This window comes from Sarcophilus harrisii, chromosome X (genome assembly GCF_902635505.1).
Source record: "Sarcophilus harrisii chromosome X, mSarHar1.11, whole genome shotgun sequence".
NCBI classification, from domain to species: Eukaryota; Metazoa; Chordata; class Mammalia; order Dasyuromorphia; family Dasyuridae; genus Sarcophilus; species Sarcophilus harrisii.
In genome coordinates, this window is record NC_045432.1 from 54,401,732 (window position 1) to 54,423,945 (window position 22,214).

Below are 22,214 nucleotides of genomic sequence, written 5' to 3' on the forward strand. Positions count from 1 at the left end.
CTCTGGTGTATTTTGAATGTTTCCTTGATACTTGTCCATTTTTTGCATCACTCTAACTGCTCTGTTACAACTCTCCCCCTTTTTCTTAAGAAAAGCCTTTCCTCTCCCATAACAAGTGAGTATAATCAATTCAAACAAATTCAGGCATTGGCTGTGGCTGAGAACTTGTCTCATATGGCACCTCTAGGCCATCACATTTCTCCTAAGAAGTGGGAAGCAGTCTTCATCCCCAGTCTTCTGGAGTCATGACTGGTCATTGACTTGAGTTCTTAGTCTTTATACTTTTTTCCCTTTATGTACTGGTTTTGCTCATTTTCCTCTGCATCACTTTGTATAAAAGTCTTCCTGGGTTTCTTGATGAATAAATTTCTTGACTAAGGCTGAAATGAGGAGAAACTGAGGAAGACACCTGAGATCCTCCTCTTGGAGCTTTGGTTGCCGGGTTCCCTGGAAGAGATCAGTGGGACTTCCTTCTATCAGGGCAACCCAGTCGTTGTCACTCTGTGGTCCCTTTGCCCAGAGCTCCCACCCACTAGGCAAGCCTTGTGAGCGTCCGTTTCTGCCCTCAAGAATCCCAAGGAGGAAGTCACAGTTGGATCTAGCTCTTTATGAGAGAACTGCCTCATGATCTACCTTCCACATGGCCATAAAGTGCCCCTGTAGTCTCCTGAAGCCTGCCGGTCTGGGTTGTCTGGGCCAGCGAATCTATTCACAATCTGGAATCTTTATGTTTTCATTTTAGCCAGTTGACTCCAAAGATGTCAGGAGGTATCCTGGCTTAAAGAGTTGGTAGGCTCTCTGATAATAGACTGACATTTGGAGCGAAATCTTTTAAATCAAATTTCTATTTGGGTTTTCTGTTGTCATAGTCGTCTTGTTTATTACTGGGGTATTTTTTTTAATTTTCTTCTACTTGTGAGGTTCAGTGGATAAAGTGTTGGGTCTAGAGTCTGAGTTCAAATTCAGTCTCACGTATTTAATAAATGCGTTTTGATTGATTGACGCTGGGCAAGCCATTTAACCTTTGCCTTAATTTCCTCATCTGTAAAATGGGGTTAATAAGAGCACCTACTTCCCAGGGTTGTGGTGAGGATCGAAAGCACTTAGCACAATGCTAGCACAGGTACATGGTAAGCACCAACCAAATGTTAGCTCTTATTATTATTGATTGTTTCAGAGGCCTGGGGATATCCGATATGGAAACTCCCTCTAGCAAAACGGGCTGGCAGGTCCTCTGTAATTGCTAGTGGTAAAGTTGCCAAATGAAGTTTCATAAATGCAAATGCAAAGTCCCACGGGTGCAACAAAGCAACTTTACAAGCAGAAGATGGGAGGGAGGCGAGTCTGGGTGGCCTGGCCTGGAGATTGAGACTATGGAATAATATGGCGTCCCCCAAATTGGGCTGCATTGGCTGCTCGTGAGTCCTCAGAAAACCAGCCGGCACTTTGCCAGCCATTGACTGGGAAGCTTGGGAAACCCTTGAACCTGGAGTGGGCTTCTCCCTCTTTCCTAATTAGCATGAGCCACGCCCCTCATTAGCATAGGAGCAGGTATAGAGGGACAGGGATTTCTTAATCCTTTTACTTAATCTGATTTCTTACCAGATTTCTTAATCTGTTTTAAATCCTCCCCGCTCCCCCAGCTTCCCTGCTTTGAAGCTGCTTTCTCCAGGGTCAGGCACCCCAGTGCCGGGTCTTTCAGGAAAGGCTGGTGGCTTGATCCTGGCTCTTCTAGAATGCTGGGTAGCTAGAGTATGGGTAGTGCTTCGCAAAACGCCTCCCCTGCCTCCTCGTTTGAATCTTTCTACAACCTGGGGAAGTCAGCGTTTTCTTATCCATCCTTTACAGCTTAGAAACCAGGCTCAAAGAGGTTCACTGGTACCCAGAGTCCCGTCCCTGTCTGAGGAATGATGGGAATTTGGGGCTTCCCGAACCTTGGCCGGGGCTCCATCTACTAAACCACCTAGAATTCTCCCGTGTAACAAGGCAGGACCGTCGAGTAAAACAGACCAGCGCCTTAGTCTCAGAGTGTGGCAAGGTATGCCTCATTCAGCACCTGTAGCCCTCCACCTCCGTCCAAAGGAGGAGCCGCCACACTGGCAGGAGGCTGGGGGCAGGCGGCTGGGCACTAGTTGATCAGGATTCGGAGGTCTTAACGTGTTGCTTAACGTGAATTGGCTTTCTTGGCTCTCTAGCCCCTCTTCTAGTCCCTCCCTCCATCCTTCCAACCAGTCCTCTGTGTGCGGGTGCCCCGCCCCTGCTCTGGGGCCTCCCCGTCTCGGGCCCCTTTCCCCTCCCTTCCCCTCCTCTCGGCTCCCCAGGTTGGGTGGGGATCTGAGCCACCGAGATGTGCGGACCTCCGAGGTATCATAGAGGGGTTCCGGAAGCTCCCGGCAAGGGGCCACAGGCTTCCTCGGCTCTCCGGCCAGTGGGGGCACTTCCTGCCACGCCAGCACCAGCTCTGGGCTCGGTGAGTACAGGGTGCCGGGGCTCGGGAGGGCTGTGGGGGAGGAGGGGCGGGAACACTGGGGAGAGCGCGGAATTTGGGAACCCTTCACCAAAGTCTCCTCTTCTAGCTTCAGTTTCCGCATCTGTAAAATGGGATGAGCTTGCATTATTGCCTCCTTTTCCCTGGTTGTCGTGGGGCTCCCTCTTATTTTAATGAGCGTAGTGGGGGGGGGGGAGGGAAAACCCTCCCCATTTGTGAGTCCTGCCTGTGACAGCGACTACCTGGGTGACCTTGAGGCAACCATTTAATCTCCCTTTTTGGACCTCTGTTTCCTTTTCTGTAAAATTGAGCCTCTAAAGTCCCTGCCAGCTCCAGAGCTCTGATCCCACGAGGGATAACATTTCGAAGCCTTTAGACACCGTGGAAATGCGAGCTGTTATTTCACAGCCTCTGATTTTCCCAACGTGCCCAGTGCCTGTTTACTCGTGTCATCTCCCCACCCCCTGCCTGTCCTCCTTTGAGCCCCCGTCATCCCTCCCCAATCCTGGGTTCAAGCCTCTTGGAGAGGGATGGGGGAGGGGAGGGGCGAGAGGCGGGGTGTCCGTATGCTGCGGAACACAAAATCCCCGGCTTGGCCACTGATTGCTACCTGGGTCACCTGAGAAAAGCCATTACCTCCTTGGGTCTTGGGTTCCTCGTCTCTAAAAGGAGGGGATCCTTTCCAGTTCTCTGTGACTGACACAAAGAAAAAAGCCTTCATCCCCCCACCCCCCATATATCGTTCGTGCCCACTCGCTTCTTCGCGTCATGGGTGAGAGACTCTTGTCTGTATGTTTGCTCTTAGTACCTGAGTCTGGCTGCTAACTGGTGGTGAGGAGGTGATGAGGAGGAAGCAGAGGAATGGCTGGAAATCTGTTTGTATCCAAGTGTCTGGGGAGCCGGGATGTGTTTGGAATTCAGAGAGAAAAGCCAGGATGCTTTAGTTTGGGGCCTCCATGGTGAAATACTTTAGGGAGTTGAGCAGGTGGAGAGATCAGGCTGCCTCCGCCTCTTCTTAGACTTTCCAGCCTCCTTCAACACCCAACACAAGCAATACCTCCTGCGGGAAGACCACCCTTCCCAGCCCACCCCCTTCCCTCATATATGTTTTGGATGTTCTCACATGTGCACTTATCTTGCCCAATAGAATCGAGTAAAGAATAGACGGCAGAGACTGCTTCCTTTCTGGTCCTTGTAGCCCCAGGGCCTCGGCCACAGTAAGTGCCTAATAAATGCATGCTTATTTATTGACTCCTGAAATTTTTGCCCAAGTGTCAAGATTTACAAAATGCTCTCCTTCCAACACTGTTATGGGAAAGCTTATACAAGTTGTGCCGCACTGACTTCCTTCCATTTCAGGCCATTTCAGGACCCACATTTTTATGCTCAGGGATGCGTTGGAGCCAGCTCGGATTGGGATTCAATTGCTGAATTTCCATGGGACCATTTTTGCCTCAGAAATCGGCAAATGTTACAAATCAGGGCTTCATGTATTGTTTGGTTGGTTGTCTGGGCTTAAGAAAGTGATGGAAGACCTATCAGCAATGAAGATTAAATTTAAAACTGTGCTGTGTATACATTTTCCCCTGGGAAAACCTGTTAAATGTTTATCAGCACCTTCCTCGGGGTACTTCCAGCTTCCATACCTGAAATTAAATTTATATTTTTCTTTTATTTGAGGTATCCTGTTAGATCCTAGTATCCCCACTGTTTGGAAAACAAGCCATAAATTTACTGTAGGTCTCATTAGCTTGTGCTTCTTTGTGACAGGTAGTAAGAACCTTGAGGAAAGGGAGCAGGTCTTCCTTCCCTTCCTGTTTGTCTCCTTGCTCTTGCTGTAAGCTTGTTCATCTAAGAGATGTTCAGTAAATGATCATCCATCAGTCAGTTTCTTGTCCAATCAATCAATAATTATTCTCTCAATTTAGGGTTAGAAGTGATGTTGATGAGGGGCCACATGGATCCTGTGCCTCTGGGATCTGCTTCTCTGATTCTCGACCTTTGAACGCTTTATAGAACATGGTTGGGGCACAGCCTTATGACTCTTGGGTTCTTTTCATAGGGCCCAATTGGACAGAGCTTTGTAATGGCTTCTGGGAGATGGCTTTTGCTTGCATCAAATCACTTTAAGTCAAGGTGGAAGCTCCTGAACTGGTTTTTTTTTTTTTTGGGGGGGGGTTCTATACAGGGGAATGTAGCAGGAAATGAGTGGTGTGAAAACAAAAATCCTAAAGTAAGCTTTGTTAAAAACCAGTTTTCAAAAATTAGGAAGACACGATATTATCAATATTGTCTTCCCCTTCCACACACATGCTGCTGTTCATTTTTAAGAGGCATATATCAAAAATTTTTATATTTCATATCACTTGCTATAGCAGAGAAAATGAAAAATAATTTTACTGCTTTATTAAGTGGAGGTAATTAAACCATATCCTTGTGAAATTATTGAGAGATGAGCCATTTCTGATTCAGCCTGGATAATTAGAACAGGTGTTTATTCCCCCCCCCCATCTTATATTAAGGGGACAATCCCTCCCCAACTCCCCAGCCAACAGTGATTAATATGACTTATTTAACTGATTCCCTCAGAATTGTAAAGTATATAACATGCTGTGCTTCCAGATTTGGCATTTTCCTCAAAGAAACCATGTAAGATCATGGTCCTCACTTTACAGATGAGGAAACTGAGACCCTTCTTTGGGGTCAGATGACTTGTTCTGGATAAATCAGCTAGTTAGTGACAGAAGCAGAATCTGTACACAGCTCTTTTTCTTCAGGAATGAAAATGCATATTTTAAAAGTAAGCAGGATCACTGCAGAGTTTTAAATTTAATTTAAATTTACTTTTTAATCTGATAATGAACCAACATTAAATGGAGGTTTTCAGTTAAATCAGTATGGAATTTTATGATATTCAGCTAATTTATTTATCTTCCTTTTTACTTATAGACTGGAAAAGAAAAAGTTTTCCTACGCTTTCATTTTCTCTAAGCCTTCCTCCATTTAAAAATTTAGAATCAATTAGTTCAAAGGAAGAAAACACTTTTATTTCCTATTGCCAGAAATGGTACTATTTTAAAAGCTGATTTTTTTTTTTCATTTAAATGGCAGTCAACAATTTGCTGGTAACAGCTTTTTTTTTTTTTTTTTTAAACCATCATTAGTGAGTACATTAAAAAAAATAATTCAATCTTGCTGTTGAAAATATTTTCTATGTACACTAAAAGAGGTAAGAGTGCTAGCCTGTGCCATAGCTGACTTTTCCCTAACAGTTACAGATTGACTCTATTTTCATCTATTGTGATGATTGTTGAAGAAAGGAGCTAGAGCCAGAGCCAGACTTGATATGGTAGTAAGACCTCTCTGCCGGGAGAACCATGGGTGGATGTCTCAAGTCCAATATAATCTAAAAGCCCAGTTCCTTTGTAACATCTTCCAAAATCATGGGTTCCCCACTTTAGGGATATGGTATGAGGTGGGGGCATGGGTCCTTAAATCCTTGTTTTTACCAGTGCATTGTCATTTTCTAGATGTCCTAAATAATGCTGCTTTGGTGGATAAAATGTAGTCATTAACAGCACCTCCGAATTTATAGCAGCTTTAGATGATGGTATCTTTGATCACTCACTTGATACTGATAACACAACTATTGTCATGTGAAGAACTTCATAAAAGAGTCCTTATGTTTGAAAAGGTTAGGAACCATCATCTTTCTGGCATTTCCTAAATTGAAATGTATTTAAACTGATTTGCTAATAATTTTCATGTCCCTTCCAACCTTTAAACTTTGGATTAAATTCTTTTAAAACCTTTGTTTATCACATGCTCTGATTGCTCCATAGGTCACATTGCACTGAATCCATGGGAGCAAAACCAAAGGCGTCCCCTCCTTTCTCATCCTTTGACTGCTTCTCAAGCCATCATCAAAGCCGAGCAAAGCTTTGGCAGCTGCAGGATCAGGACCCAGTGCTCCACCTCTGGCCTGGGCCTCTGCTGTCAGATTTCAGCCTCCTTTTGTTCCTTCCTTTTCTCTTTTCACTCTCTTACTTTCAATCTGAGCAGTTCAGGGGTGAGAACACTTGTTCTCCATATTTGTGTTTTGGAAGATCTTGGGCCCACATCTGTTCCTCTTCTTCTGCTCTCATGTGTCATAGAAGATGGCCATGTCCATTGTGGACCCTAGATAACTTGAGATGGTGTGAAGGGAAGGGTTAAGTGGGATTATGGTGTTTTCTTGTCATTTTATATTTGAGTTATGTTCAAGAATCAATCTGTTTTCTCTTAGGTGATCTGCCTGATGCTGCCAGGTGATTCGTTATACCTCGGTTGGGATCATAGAATCATAGATTTGGAGCTGGAGGGGACCTTAGGGGCCATCTAGTTTAGCCCCTTTATTTTACAGGTGAGGAAACTGAGGCCCAGAGATGTTAAATGACTTCTCCATGTTGCCAAATCTTGGTAAAATCAGAGGAAGGTTAGAATTATTTTTACATCTTTTGTTTTCTCTTACAAAGCCTTAGCACGGGGGCAGCTATGTGGCACAGTGGATAGAGCACCAGCCCTGAAGTCAGGAGGACTGTAACCCTGGATAAGTCATTTAACCCCAATTGCCTCAGCAAAAAAAAAAAAAAAAATAAAGCCCAGCACAGTTTGGGTTATATTATAGGTGCTTAATAACTGCTAGCTGACTGACTCATTGACTGACACAAATAATATGCTTTAACAGTTTTGCTGAACACTTATTTTTAAAACAATCTTTACATGCAGCAAGTTTACAAAGCAAAAGTCCTGCTCGGGGACAATTTAATACCCTTTTCAAGAGATTCTCCACTTATTCAACCTCTAGTCTGATGTACAGAAGGTAAATTGTATGTTCCTTTTAAACAGCATTTGACTCATAGTCAAGAAATAAGAAATCGAGTCCTGAACCTTCCACATTTTGGTCACCAGTTTTGCCAGGGGCAAGTTATTCTTGGAGTGGCTTTCCTCATATATAGGATAATGATGAGGATGTTTAACGTTGGCTACCTCTTAGCATGGGAGGGTCATATGGGACAATGTACGTAAGGTGGGTTAGGATATGGCACCAGACTTGGGATTTCACTGGGGTATGACGAACTCCAGGGAGATAGCCCCTTGAACCTTCTCTGTAACATTGCTGGAGCCTGTGAGGTGCTTCCTGTGTACTACATGAGGAGACCTGCCCAGTGGATGGCAAAGGCAGTACATGAACTCAGACTTCCCTGACTCTGAGGCCAGGTCTCCAACCACACTCCACCCTGTCTTAAGGTTGGTACAATACTCTGTAAATGTCAGCTGTCATCGTTATCGTTAAGGGGAAGTTTGGCATAGGATTGAATGTCTTTGGTATCATGGCTCCTGATGGTAGGCTCTCAATGATATTTTTAAATGCTAAATTTCTATTAATAGTGAAAATAAACGGGTTTTTTTCCTTTTAATTTCAAATACTCTCTGAAATCTAGCAATGGGTTTATCGGGCCCAAGTTAAGAACCCCTGCATAGAGGATGGAAAACTATCCTCAAAGCAGGAAGACTCGCATTCAGTCCTGTCTGTAATACATAATAGCTCTGTGAACAAGTCACTGAAGACACGACTGCTCTCCCCTGCCCAGGCAAGTCTCTAAAATTATAAATTGTAAAGCAGTTGCTGATCAGCATCCGTCGAAGGAAGTGTCTTTCTGGGAGTAATGAAATCACAGGTCTGGAAAAACAAAATAATTATGATACTTTTAACTTAGAGTAAAATATATATTTTGGCATATATACATACAACTAGTGTTTTGAGGTTCAAGTGACATTTGAAGCCCCTTCCTCTCATTTTATGTGACCCCTGGCATCTCTGAGAAAAGGCACTCCCTGAACTAGTGTTTCTTTTTGAAGGAGAGAGAGCGAGCTTAACCTTATCTATCAGTGATTTTCAAAGCCTTTTTACCTGTACCAAACACAGGGTCATTCATTTTTTGTTGTGAGGAATGCCCACTGAGCTTTGAAGGTACGATGTGCTATTCCAAAGGGACAAGCCATCCGGTTTGGGGCACACCTTGACGACCACTGTTGAGACTGTGTGAACCCTCAATTCACTAGATAGCATTTTTCCAGACAACAATGAGTTACCTCCACCTTAAGCTAACAAAAATGTCTTTTCTCTTAAACGGCTTTTGAAACTTTTGTCAAAGATTTGCTTTCATCTATTTTGGAAACTTGGCTCTGTTATGTACTGTTTTGCTGAATTGTCATGTTTTTGTGTCCAGGTCCCCACTCTCAACAACTTTGTCTGGGTCTCCTCCAAAAACCCTATTTGATTGTCTTCTCTGTTATGCCACAACACTTTTACTGCCAATGGCCCTTGTTCTGATATTTGTTCTACCATTGGCCTGGACCTTTATTTAGGGTTTTATATATATCTGTCACTTATCGCTTGTGTATCTCTGTTCCTTTCCAGGCTCTTCACTTAGTTGAGAATTTGACCTGATTGTCTCTGGCAATTACTATTTTTCCTTTTACTTATAGCTGCACAGCAGGTTAGTGGAAAGCAAGACTGTGCCCCTGTCTTTGGTTGTGAAAATAGTGCTCATTTCTTGCCTAGCTTTTGGATGTGAATCTCTTTTGAATGGTTTAATTTGCATTAAATTTCTGCTTTGTTTTTGTTAATTAGTCTCCTCCCTTCCTCCCTCACCCGTTCTTGTTTGTAATCATACATATCCTGCTTGTTGGTTGTTCCCAGGGACGTCTCATGACTTTTCTCCTTTGGGGAGATACTTTATATATATTTATATACATTTCAGCAGCTTGACAATTAAAACAAACACTCAATTTACAACCATTTTGGGGATTAAGATGATTGAACTAGTATATTCTCAATTGGAATCAATGTTAATTCATTCTGCATTCTGTCTTTTCTGTTCTGCGTCATTCAATAGATACTTTTTTCACTTTCTAGTAGTTTTTTTAAACTGCATATTCTCAAAAATGCTATAAACTTGCATAATTTGTTACATGTTTCAATATTTTCAGCCTCTTGTGACCTTCAAATAATGAAGCCGAAGTTGTCCTCCTTGTTCTTACTTTTTGTTTTGAGCTCCTATTGTCTTGATAATCTGGAGATCTCATGCCCATTTTGATTTAGTGCCTATTGTTTGTACAGTATATGGGTTAATGTTCCAGTAACACTTTGCTTCCTTGAAACTCAGCTGTCTGTCACCTTCATATTTTTTGAAGTAGAGCTGAAAACTAACAGATAAGTTTAAAAAAAAAAAAAAAAAAAGGCTTCCAGACAGCCAAATGGTTGTCACAGAATCCCTGCATTTTCTTTTCTTCTCATAGGATGATCCCTCAGCGACTCACTGAGAAGCTATTGAGTCTCATAGTGTTGATTTACACACACTTCAGATAAGCTTGATTGGCTATTTTTCTAGCCCTCAGTAGGTCACAGTGGAGATGGGGACTGTTAGAGGCAACCACACTGAGTAAAAGTGCCAGTGTGAGGAAAGAAACAGAAAAACAGATGCAAATGCTCCCAAATATCCTGTGGAGCCATTTAATGTAGAGGCAGTCAACCTTACACAACTTAGCAGGCCTGGTGATATCATGGTACTTCAGCCCAGTAGAGAAACAGGGTCCTCTAGAAAAGAGTTATACTTGATGTGCTTCATTTAAGAAAGCAGACAGAGTGTTATTATTTTACAAAGACTGCCATTCAGAATGGTGAATTTTTTAAAGGTCAACGTCTCATATGATTTGCTGTTCAGGTACCTGAATGATTTGGCACATAGAGAAATTTGAAACTTTCCTGTATCCTTGGAATAGCTGTTCACCTTTGTCTAGCCAATTTACTTAATGGATTAGTTTTTGTTTTCCTGAGATGATCATTTTTTATGTTCATCACTGGTCATTGACTTATTGTAGGGTTCTGCATTTCTATGTGTCTTCTGGTCTCTAGAATGATGACTTAAAATTTGGGAATCAAGTCATCATTTTCTTTTGTTTCCACGAATGATTTTCTGTTCATTTTGATTCTTTTTTTTGCCTAATGAAACCTTTTATTCATTTGTTCAATTTTATAGAGAAATCCGGTGGGGTTTTTATTGGAAATACCAAAAGACAGTTCTGTCATGTAATCATTTATTTTGCCCATCTGAAAATTATATATTGGCTTACATTCATTTACATCAAAACAGACATCATTCAGTATAGTTATTTGTTCCTTCTGTACTGCTTGGTGTGTATAAACCAGTAAACTTTAGCATTTTAATAATTGCCTTAAATGAGCTAATTTCCCTCTTAATTACACAATTTTGGGGGGGGGGAAATAGTACCTCTGATTTTTCTAGAATTATTTTAATAACATACAAGAGTGATCCTGTAGGTTATATTTTATATATTTCTAAGATTTTAAAGGAAACTTTGTATTGTTTTCTGCATCATTTTTACTGTATTGCTAATATTACATATTTGTCTTGTATATGTAATTAATGGTTATTGTCTTGTTTGTAAAAAGATTTTTAGCTTCCATATTTCTTTGTGGAAATATATAGACAATAAAAAGCTGGATTTGGAATCAGAGGATTTGGGTGCAAATCTAAGCTCTCCCACTTACCATCTATATGGCACTGGGCAAGTCATTTAATTTTTGTTCCCTCATCTACAGAATTGATTATGTGGACTCAATTAACTCTAAGGTTCTTTTTAGTTCTAAATAGAAAAACATTTTCTTTATGTTTAGGATCTGACTTTAGCATTTCAAAAATAGTATTGGCTTTTGGTGCCTTTGCATTAGGTTATTATAAAATGACATACAACACTGGCATGATTCTGACACCATTTTCTGAGGAACAGGATTCTTTTCTTTGTCCTTTATGTTTCAGTTTCTGTAGCTGGGAATTGAATTCTTTTATGCAGGACCTGTTAAAGTTTGGCACTTCAGGCTTGCTCTCTCTTTCATACTCTCTCTCTGTCTGTTTCTCTCTCTGTCACTGTCTCTCTGTGTCTCTCTCTTTCTCTGTCTCTGTGTGTCTCTGTCTTTTCCTCTTTCTCCTTCTCTACACACACACACACACACACACACACACACACGCACACACACACATACATGTACACATACACATACATATAGACTGTGAGTGTATCCCAAAAGACTTAGTGCAGTGAAAAGGTGAAAACTTCACCAAGACTGTCAAAACATCTGAATAAGACTTTTTATTTTTTTAATTGCTTAGTTTTATAAAAATGAATGTTGAAAACTATCTATACGTGTATTTGGAAAAAATAAAATACTATTAAAAAGTAAAATAAAATTTGCTTCCTGGCAGGATCTTGTCTCTTTAGCTATTATTACTTTTCTCCTTTCCCTGTTTTTATTATTTTAGAGTCTACCCTAAGGTCCATATACTTGTTTCATTTTTTTTCTCTCAAATGTCCTGTGCTTAAATTTCATTCTTTTTTTTTTTTTTTTTTTGGAGGCAGTTGGGGTTAAGTGACTTGCCCAGGGTCACACAACCAGGAAGTGTTAAGTGTCTGAGACCAGCTTTCAACTCAGGTCCTCCTGACTTCAGAGCTGGTGCTCTATCCACTGCACCATCTAGCTGCCCTTAGATTTCATTCTTTGGCCATTGTTTTTTTTTTCTTGATGTAAACTGATTGATTCTGCTCTAATTCTTATAGTCTTCCATTGAGTCTGATAGAAGTAGAATGAGTTGGGGGTGGGGTTATTCTTTAAATTCAATAAATAGTTATTTATTTTCCAGTTTTCATTTCTTGGGCTAGATGAAATGTGCTCTTTTTCCTTTAAAAAAATTTTAATAGTGTACAAATTGCTTCTTTCCTTAGTTCTCCTTTGGCTGCCACGCTTAATTGGTGGCTTCGCCTCTGGTATATCATTCATTCATTGCTTTTACTGTCAACTGTATTTCCTTTCAATGTAACCAGTTATTCCAGGAGTGACTTTCTCAGTTTCTGTGTGTATTAGCTATGCTGGGCTTCTCAGTTTTTCCATTATTAATGATACCATACTATGAGTCAGCAAAAGTGCTAATTAAAAGTATATTTTCTTATACATTTATGTATTGCCTCCTGATCCATGACCTATGTCAGGCAAAGTGTCACTTTTAGTGGGTCATTTTGCTAGCCTGACTACTACTTGGTTTAATTAAAAAAAAAACTCAAATTTGTAAAGCATTTTCAAGTCAGTGAAGTGCTATAGACAATCTTTTCAGCCCATGAACAACTGTGGGAGATAGGTGCTGTTATTTTCCCCCTTTACAAATAAAGAAACTGAGGCTCAAAGAGGTATCATACAGCTACTAAGTATTAGAGATAGTGTTTGGACCCAAATCAGTGGCTGGTGGCTAGAATGCTGGCCCTGGAGTCAGGGGACCCAAATCCAGCCTCAGATACTATTCACTGTGTGACACTGGGCAAGTCATTTTGCTGTTTGCCTCAGTTTCTTCCTCCATAAAAAGAGCTGGAAAGGAAAATGGCAAATCACTCCAGTACCCTTGCCAAGAAAAACCCAAAAGTGGTCATGCAGAGTTGAATATGAGTGAAATGACTGAACAACAACTACTTCCCAATCCCAACTCTAGCACGATTCACTATCCCAGGTGACCTCTCTCTCCTACTGTTTTTGATAGATGCAATTTGCTAGACTTGTCCATAGCAAGATATCCATATGTTAAAGCAGGCTCTAAAAATAACAGGTAAGATGACAAATAACATCTTGCCTGTTATTTTTAGAGCCAATTTTAATGTACATTCTCTCCAGAATTGGAAGCAGACTATTAAAATGATTCCATTTATTGTTAACTTGCACATTCTTGATGTCTTGACATTTTTTGCTTTAAAATAATTCTGATGTGAAGTGTGTATACCTGTTTTTTTGTCTTTGTTGGACCTGAAACATCAAAGGCTTAAAGGAAGGTGGCCTGTTTTATGAGTTGGAAAGCTCCTCAAGGGGTTGGTAGAGAACTGGTATCCACAGGGGTGCCAGGAAGATCTAAAATGTCCCACCGCTGCATTTCTCTAGGCAGAGAGGCAGCCTTACAAATTCTGGCCAGGCTCCCTGGTTTCTGTAGAAGGGCCAATACATTACTGTTTGGAAAGGGATAATTGATCATTTATTTGACGATTTAGTATCCTTGCGTACATCTCTAAATCATTTCAGTACTTTAATCATGCAAATTAAAATAATTTCATAGGCTTTGCTATGTGATATATGAAACGAGTCATCTGTTATTCACTGTTGACCTGTTTTTTTTCTTCTTTTTTTTTTGTTAGCATTGAGAAATTCCCTCTTGGAGTGTTGCTTCTTCTTGCTTGCCTTTGTCTTCGCTCTTGGCCTGCCTAGCTAACTCCCATTCATTTTTCAATGGATGGGAGTTTGTGGATTTTCCTCTGCTACTTATAATAGGCTTTTAATACTCATTGTTTCAGTCACTGGGCAATTAATCATGAGGCGCTTTGTGACGTGTCTTTTACTGCTTCGGTTGTCATTGAACTTTTACATTGGTCTTCAATTTCTGGTGAGTTTAAATTTTGTCTGCTGAAGTATGCTGTAAGCCACTAGAGTGTAGTGCTTTGAGCATAGTAGACCACCCTCAATAAATATTTGTTGATTGATTGATATTAATCCATATGAATCTTTTTTATGAAGTCAGTTTCCCATATATATTAGGTTTTATAAATACACCTTCCAGACCTTTTATATTTCATTGTATATTAAGTTCTTTTCCAGTTAATGAAACAAACTTATGTTCACTTTTGCTTCCTTATCTCTTCTCTTTCCATACCAAATCTTTTTTATTTTTAACGATTTCTTTTGAGGCTGCCAGCATCCTCCCAATCCCAGGTCAATAAGCTCAGAATCACTCTTAACTCTTCCTTCTCTCAATCTTCATCTCCATTTAATTCTTTGCCAAGAGTTGCCTTTGAGTCACCTCCTTAACATCTCTTGCCTCCATCACCTCAATTAGGCCTCAGCTTCTGTGTTCTGTGCCTTTCTCGAGCTCTTTAATTGTTAGAAGACTCTCTTGCTTATAATTACTTTAAATTTGCTTCTTTGTCAATATTGTATCTCACTATTATAATGTTCACTTTTTAAAGGCAGAGACTTTTATTTTTGTCTTGGTTATACTCACTGCAACATTCTTTTGGGGAGGGGGGACTAAGATCTGTGATTTCACATATGTGTATGTGAGCTCCCATTGTGAAAAATCCCTCCACTACATATATTAGCCACTCATCTATAACTTCAACTTTTAGAGAATTGGCTAAGGGTCTTAAGAGCTTATATGATCTGCCTGAGTGTCAGAGGCTGACTTCACCCAGATCTTGATTCAGGTTGGCTCTCAGTCTACTTCTACTATGCTGCTTCTATCCTTGCACACAGTAGACTTTTAATATATCATTATTAAATTGAATTATCAACAATGTTTTTATTATACAATCTATATAGCATCTTATTATTCTTTAGCCTCTTTCCTCACACTATCAACAAAACACATTTCATTTGTAAATAAACTATACCATAATGATTTAAGGGTACAAAAGCTGGCTCCATGGGTCTGTCCATCCCTTACCTCATGAATAGCCTTCTGATGGTCTGAATTTGGCTTAGAGTGGTTGGTCACTGAGGAAATGGCAGAGACATATTTGTTGGCTTCAGTGAAGTGGGCTTCTTACTAGAGTTTCTCTGATTTGTCTTGCCAGAGCTTGGCCTCTGCTGGTATAGCCTCCAGAACACCAGAATGGCCTCTAAGCCATTGTGCAATATCAGAACAGGACTTTAATAGAGGACAAATGAACATTATCCTTTTCAAATTTGACTCTTCTTCCTCTTAGAATATGCAAACAGCCACTATTTAGTTCATTCATAGCTTCCATTTCACCTTCCCTTTTCCATGTTCATTCCAAATGCCCCTGTTTTGTGTTGTTATATTGTTGGATGGAGAGCAGCCCTCAGAATCACAAACTTCTAGGGATCGAGTCGTGTTTGTGATCCTCAAGCACCTTTAGAAGATTCATCTATGAAATTACAGATTAGTGGCTAGGTGTGTGTGCATGCAGTGGAACGCTTTCTTTCCCACCCTTAGGAAACTGAAGCATGATAAAGGGATACATTGTAAAATATAAAATCAATCTTTCTCTCCCTTTTTTGAGCCTGTTTTTATGATTTAATTGAACCATGAGACTGATCAATTTGCCAGTGTGGTTGTTGGCAGTCTGGTAATATTTTGGTTATACGAGATGTGTGTTTTTAAAGATCTTTTCTTTTCCTTAAAGATTTTTGCCTTATTTTGTTTGGATAGTACTTCATTTGGGCTATGCTTTCAGTTATCATTTCTTCACACACCTGCTCATTTTACAGAACATTTGTGATGATTTTTCTTGGGGCTTTCTAACATGTTTGGTATTTCTGTGAATTGGAAGAAACTTTTCCTTGGCTAATTTTCTAGGTTTAAGGAATTTTTTGTTGCTGTAGGGTTTTTTCATTGCTAATTACTTAGGTTAAAGACATTTTTTCTCCTGCTTTCTTCCTCTTGTCTTCTGCTTTCATAAACTACTTTGCTTTAATCACCATCTTGCTCCCTCCCGAGCTTCAGTTTTGTTTCCATCACCAGTTGCTAAATGTCCTATAAGCATCTGAAACAATGTCTAAAACAACTCTGTCCCTCCCTTCCTCCTTTCCTCCCTCCCTTCCTTCCTTCCTTCCTTCCTTCCTTCCTTCCTTCCTTCCTTCCTTCCTTCCTTCCTTCCTTCCTTCCTTCCTTCCCTCCCTTGAAACAAGGTACTAAATTAGTGGAATTGATAGAGACAATAGTTAATCTAATTTAGCATGGTTCAGTATGATTGATTTAATCCTATAAGGAGATGTTATCAGCCAGAACTTGAAACAAGGTACTAAGGGGAATTGAGGAGACAGTGGTTAAATCTAGTTTAGTGTTGATTTAATCCTACAACAAATAATGGTTTCCTAGTGATATAATGATTGGTGTATACTCAGTGGGGAACATATAAGCAAGGAGCTTTCGGGGCCAGAAAGACAAACACACTAGAAGCTCTCAGACCCTCAGCCAGAATTCAGTCAGGGAGATTCAGAAGCTAGAGAAGGCGGCAGGAGCTTAAGCTCTTGGAACCAAGGAGAGAGATAGGCCTCTAAGAAAGCTAACTGGGCTGCAGGAAAGGAGACAAGACTTGAAAGAGACAATAAAGGATTTGGACTTTAACACCTGGCTGCATTTGGGGTGATTACTGAACTGAAATGAAGGCTGCTCCCAGAGACCCCAAGAAAACCCCAACAAGAGAATATTACATTTTAGAGAATATTACCCTTCTTTCCTTCCTTCCTTCCTTCCTTCCTTCCTTCCTTCCTTCCTTCCTTCCCTCCCTCTCCCCTTCCTTCCTTCTTTCCTTTCTTTTTTTTTATCTGTCTTCCTCTTTTTTCTCTTCACTTCTCCCCTCTCCTTTCCTCCCCAGTTTCATCATGAAAAGTTTAAGTGCTTATTCTCTGCTAGGCACTATCCTAATAAATGCTGGAAATATAAAAAAGGCAAAAATATTCCCTGCCCCTTTTCTCTATGTAGCCGATTTGTACATATTTGTTTGCTTCTTGTCTCCTCCATTAGATTATCAGGTTCTTGATGGCATGGGCTATCTTTTGCTTCTTTTTATATTCCCAGTGCTCAGCACAGTACCTGGAATACAGTAGGCTCTTACTAAATGTTTATTGACTGACTAATGAGAGGGACAGCATGTACATAGGTACATGTAAGAAGTTAGGGTGATCTTAAAGGAGAAGGTGCTAGCAAGTGGAGAACTGGAAAAGGTCTCCTGCAGAATATTAGATTTTAGCTAAATCTTTAAAAGAGTATTTCTTTTTATTCTGAACTCCGAAAACATCAAATAAAATGGGCATAGTAGGACAAAGAAAGGCTTCCTTGAAAGTACAGAGAGCCCACTTTTCTTTTGACATGAATAATAAAGCCAACCTGTGGCTTTTAAGCCATCCTGCACATTTCTACTTCCTTCTGGCTTGCCTTCTATTTTCTTCTGTACTGTTTTTAAAAAGATACTTCGATGACCCTCTTTTCTTTTTCTTTTCTTTTTGTTCCTCGATTTTTATCCTCGCCTTAGAAAAAGAAAAAAGAAAAACAAAGCCTTTGTCAAACAAAGCAGATTCCCATATAAACCATGACTGGAAGTATATATCTTATTTTGCACTCTGAAACTATAACTTCTCTGTTAGAAATGGAATAACATACTTCATTCTTAATCCCTTGCAATCATGGTTTGTCATCACATTAATTGGAATCCTCACATCTTTCAAAATTGGTTTTCTTTATAATGTTGTTATTCTATAACTTATTCTCCTGGGAGAACTTATGATCTTTTCCCCCAAACCCACCTCTCTATAGAACTTTCCTATTTTTGTCTAGACTTCATTCTCCCTCATCTCATTTCTTATCAGTTGTTACTTCCTGTGACTTCTACTTTCATAACATCTCTTCCATCCATACCATTCTCTGCACTTCTATAGACACCACTGTAGTTAGGGTGTCCTCTCACTTGGACTCTGCCATGGCCTCCTAATTGGTCTCCCTGCACCTGGTTCTTGCCTCGTTAATCAGTCTTTCCTAGATGTGCCAGGATGATAATGCTAAAACACACATCTGACCATGTCACTCCCTTACTCAAGAAGCTCCAGTGGTTCCCTCTTATCTCTAGGATCAATATGAATTCCTCCATTAGACATTTAAAGCTCTTCACAGTTTCACTCCAGACTCATTACAAATTCTATCCCTTCATGCAATCTGTATTCTAAGCAAACCAGCCTATTTGCTGTATCCCATCTTTTTTCTCCATGTCAGGAATTCACTTTCCTTTCCTCTAACCTCTGACTTCCTTTGAGCCCCTTTCTTCATGAAGCCTTTCCTGTTCCCCTCTCCCCACTGTACTTTGTATATATTTTGAATCTACTTATAAAAATTCATATTGTTTCCCTTGAGACAATGTAAGCTTCTTGAGAACAGAGACATTACATTTTTTCTTTGAATTCTGGTATCTTGCACATTTTCTGGCACAAAATAGACACTTAATCAATACTTATTTATTGGTTGATTTGGTTGATATGAATTCAGGTTTATTTATTGTTGCTTTTAAGATTTTTCTTATTTGATTTCTTAGCTATAATTTGAACATCTTGCCTCTCAAGATTTTGGGCCTTTCTTGTTTCAGCCATTTTTTCCTTTTCTCATTTGTTTCTGGTTTCTCTCTTATAATTAATTACTAATAATACAGTATTTGAAAGAATCTTTTTCTTTTTTACTTCTTTCCTCTCCTCTTTTCTTCTTTTCCTCCTTTCCTCCCCTTCCACCTCCTCTTCCTTTTCTCTGTCTCCATTCCTCTGGTCTGTCTTTTGTTTTTCAGCCCACTTCTTCTGTTGTTTAAGGGACTTTCATTGTGTTAACCCATGTTGCCTTGTGTCTCAGATCCATCTATAAATAAATAGCTAAAATTCAACAAGGCTTTTGAACAGTGGTTTAAAGTATTTCTACCAGGGAGCCCAAGAAGATTCTATGTCTTACTGGTGGGAGACCCAAAGGGTAGGGATAGGTCTCACTCATGGCTTTATTCACTTTTCTTAGCTTTGCCTTTTCCCCAGAGTCTAACATTTTCCCGAAAGGGGAGCACAGGAGCGGAACTGATGGCAGCTCTTCTTCTGACAGCCAGGCCCCAGGTGAGATGTGCTTCTCTCTTCCTTTCTCAAGATGGGAGAATATTGCTGTTACCTGAGGCTCGCTCATGGCTCCTTCACTCAGCATCTCTTCCGGTGGTGCTGAATCCAGTGACCTGAGCCCTCGTTCCCTCTCGTTCCCTCTCTCTCAGTAGAGGATGTAGCTATGGGTACTGTCACTTCGTGAATTGAAAACTGCTTTAGGGTCTTTGAGAATTTGGCAAGTTTGTAAGAGATCCCAGACTGGAAGCTAAGCTTCATGGCTTCCAGTCAGGTGTTCTTTGTACTATAACATGTAACTTAGGTTTATTTGTCCCCATATTTCTACCCTCGTTCTCTCCCTCCCCCAAAACCTCCTCCCCAGGTATGCACACACATACACACTCCAAACCCTTAGCCACCTTACCCTTTCCTTTCTGGGGCTTCTCATTTTGCCCCTAGTCCTGGATTAGACTGGTATAATTATCCATGGGGGCAGCAGGAACCTTTTCTTTTAGGAGTTGGTGACATTTGAGGATGTGGTCGTGTATCTCACAAAAGAGGAATGGGGACAGCTGGGCCCTGCTCAGAGGAGGCTCTACAGGGACGTGATGCTGGAAAATTATGAGAATGTCGTTTCACTGGGTAAGGACCCCCTCCAGCTTCACCACTGGAGGCACAATCTCTTCTTCAGTTTCCTTTTTTGTCAATATTTGTGTGCTTAAATATCTGGGAATAGTCATACAATAACCCAGAATTCATTATCACCTATTATTTTAGACTTAAATAATTTGAAGGCTAAATGGCAAGTTTGTTTTACTTTTGTCTCAGAGGGACTTTAGCATTACCTTGTCTTTGTGCCCACTCACATCTGTTGAGTATGTGAGATACTGAATAGTCTGGTCACCACACCCAAATATACAGGAAACCCATAGACAATTCAAGGGAAGATAAATTTGAAATGACCCCATGATGTGACAATTTCCACATGAGAAGTGACTTGGTGAATTTTTAGGAGATAAAAGGGAGTAGGCAGGGAAGGGACATGACTGAAGATTATAGACCATGGGAGAGATGAATGCAAGTGCATGGCTTCATTCTCTAAATTCTATAATGCTCGAATGGGGTTCTGTTCCCTTTCTTGTTAGTTTTCAGGGGAAAAAATGTTCACTTATTGAGCATTCTTTTCTCCCCATTGGAAAAAAGAAAAAGAAAATTGAAGACCTTATGACAAATCAGCTGAGTGTAATGAAACCAATCCCCAAGTTGGCCGTGTCCAATAGATATCATGCTCGACCCTGAGTCTGCTGCCCATTGAGAGGTGGGTAGCACTATCATTATCAGGTTTCTCCAATTATGTCTACTCCTTGAATGGTCAAAGAGCTTGTTCATATGGGGATAAACCAAAGAAAGTAAGGACTGCTTTATGTCCAACATGGTTAAAGTTTTTGAACGCCCACAGCCTCAAATTGAATTTCTCCTATATTCTTCTGTGTATAAAATAAGACTTCCTTTTGTCTTAAAACCTGCTCCTCTCTTTCAGATTTAAGTTGGAGGGAATCCCCCTTTTTCCCTTTGATAACATCCCCTGTCTGCTTTGCTCTTTTTGGACCCAAAAAAACTTAACTTTTTAGTATCCTCACATGAAGGACAGATTATTCCTTCTCCTTAATCATTGTTATTGTTGACTTCCTTGGAACCCTTGATCTTTTTCTGCTTGTGCGTGTGTGGTGGTGGTGCTGGTGCTGGTCCAGATGTCTCTGAATTGCTTGCATTCAGACTTAGAACAGAGAGGAATTTCAAATCATTGTGCTGGAAAGGCCTATAGATATTATCTCATCTAAACCTCATTTTATAGAGATATGGAGCCTCCAAAAGGGTAAGTTATTTGAGCTCCCACAACTAAGGGGAACCTGGATCTCTTGATCTTGCTTTTCCTACTGTGGAATCTTTAAAACACTTATCATATTTTTATTCAATTAATTTTGTGGGATCGTGAAGAGGGTAGTGTGGTATAGTGGATAAGACATGGCTTTGGAGTTAGGAAGCCGTGGCTTCAAATTCTTCCTCTGACACCTTATAGGGGGCTCTGTGATGGTAGGCCAGTTACTTAACTTTTCAGTGGCCCACATAAGTCTTTTAAGTTGCAGACCAAGTACTGACCTGTGTGGTAGAGCCCTGAACTTCTTAAATCTGTGAAATCTCAGATGTTATGGTTATTCTTAGCCCAGTTAACTTTAGGTTCTAGTAGAGAAAATTCTTATGGTAAGCCTTACTCTCCATAGGTGTTCTTCATTTGAACCTTTCTAGTTGTTTCTCTGTAAAATCCCTGAACACAGTCTGGTTGGGACTGAGCTCTGGGGCATCTCTGGGTCAGTCCTAAGACCAAATGGCCACATGTGGCTTCCTTTCCCACGAGCAGGATTTCCTGTTTCCAAACCTGACCTGATCTTCCAGCTGGAGCGAGGGGAAGTACCATGCTTGCCAGATCTGCCCAGAACTGAGGTTCAAGAGATCCATGGTGGTGAGTGAATAAATGACAGCTTAGTTGTTCAATGAGGTGGGGACAGTTGTTTGATTTATATAGATGTGGTCTCCTTGATGCTACTTTGTTCTGTCCAGGCGAAAGGTGTCATTATGCCTAATGGTGCCTTCCTTTCCATTTCTTCTGGTCATCTCTTCCTTTAGACCCCAGCAGTTGCTATCCCATACCTTTCATGCCATCAGAAAAAAAGGACTATCTTTCTCTACCCCCCTCTCATTTTGGAGTGTTTGAGGAATATACCACTGATGCTAGGATAGATGGAGTTTGTCTGGGCTCAAATGTAAATGTCTGAGCTTACAGATAGGTCTTATAAAAAAGAAACTTGGACTAAATATTATTTCTTAAGGGAAAACATTTTTGGTAAAAAGTCACTTATGTATTGGGAAAAAGCCTAAGGCTATTCCACCTACAGTAACTAGATAAATAGATGGAGCAAATAAGTTTCCAATATATTA

At 40.5% G+C, this 22,214-nt stretch overlaps 1 protein-coding gene across 6 annotated transcripts in view; it reads left to right on the plus strand.

Annotated features, from left to right (window-relative positions):
• The first annotated feature begins 2,186 nt into the window (after window positions 1-2,186).
• ZNF275 (zinc finger protein 275) overlaps window positions 2,187-22,214 on the plus strand; it is a 49,689-nt gene continuing 29,661 nt past the window's right edge. The window contains exons 1-6 of one of the 6 annotated variants that reach the window (XM_031944756.1): window positions 2,187-2,470; window positions 3,636-3,705; window positions 6,774-6,890; window positions 19,147-19,238; window positions 19,733-19,859; window positions 21,637-21,738. In XM_031944756.1, the coding sequence (XP_031800616.1) occupies window positions 19,206-19,238; window positions 19,733-19,859; window positions 21,637-21,738 (262 nt within the window). In that variant the 5' untranslated portion in view covers window positions 2,187-2,470; window positions 3,636-3,705; window positions 6,774-6,890; window positions 19,147-19,205. Of the gene's footprint in view, window positions 2,471-3,635; window positions 3,706-6,773; window positions 6,891-16,934; window positions 19,860-20,420; window positions 21,739-22,214 lie in introns of those variants that run through there. The other 5 variants (XM_031944757.1, XM_031944758.1, XR_004230602.1 and 2 more) reach the window with 5 other exon arrangements.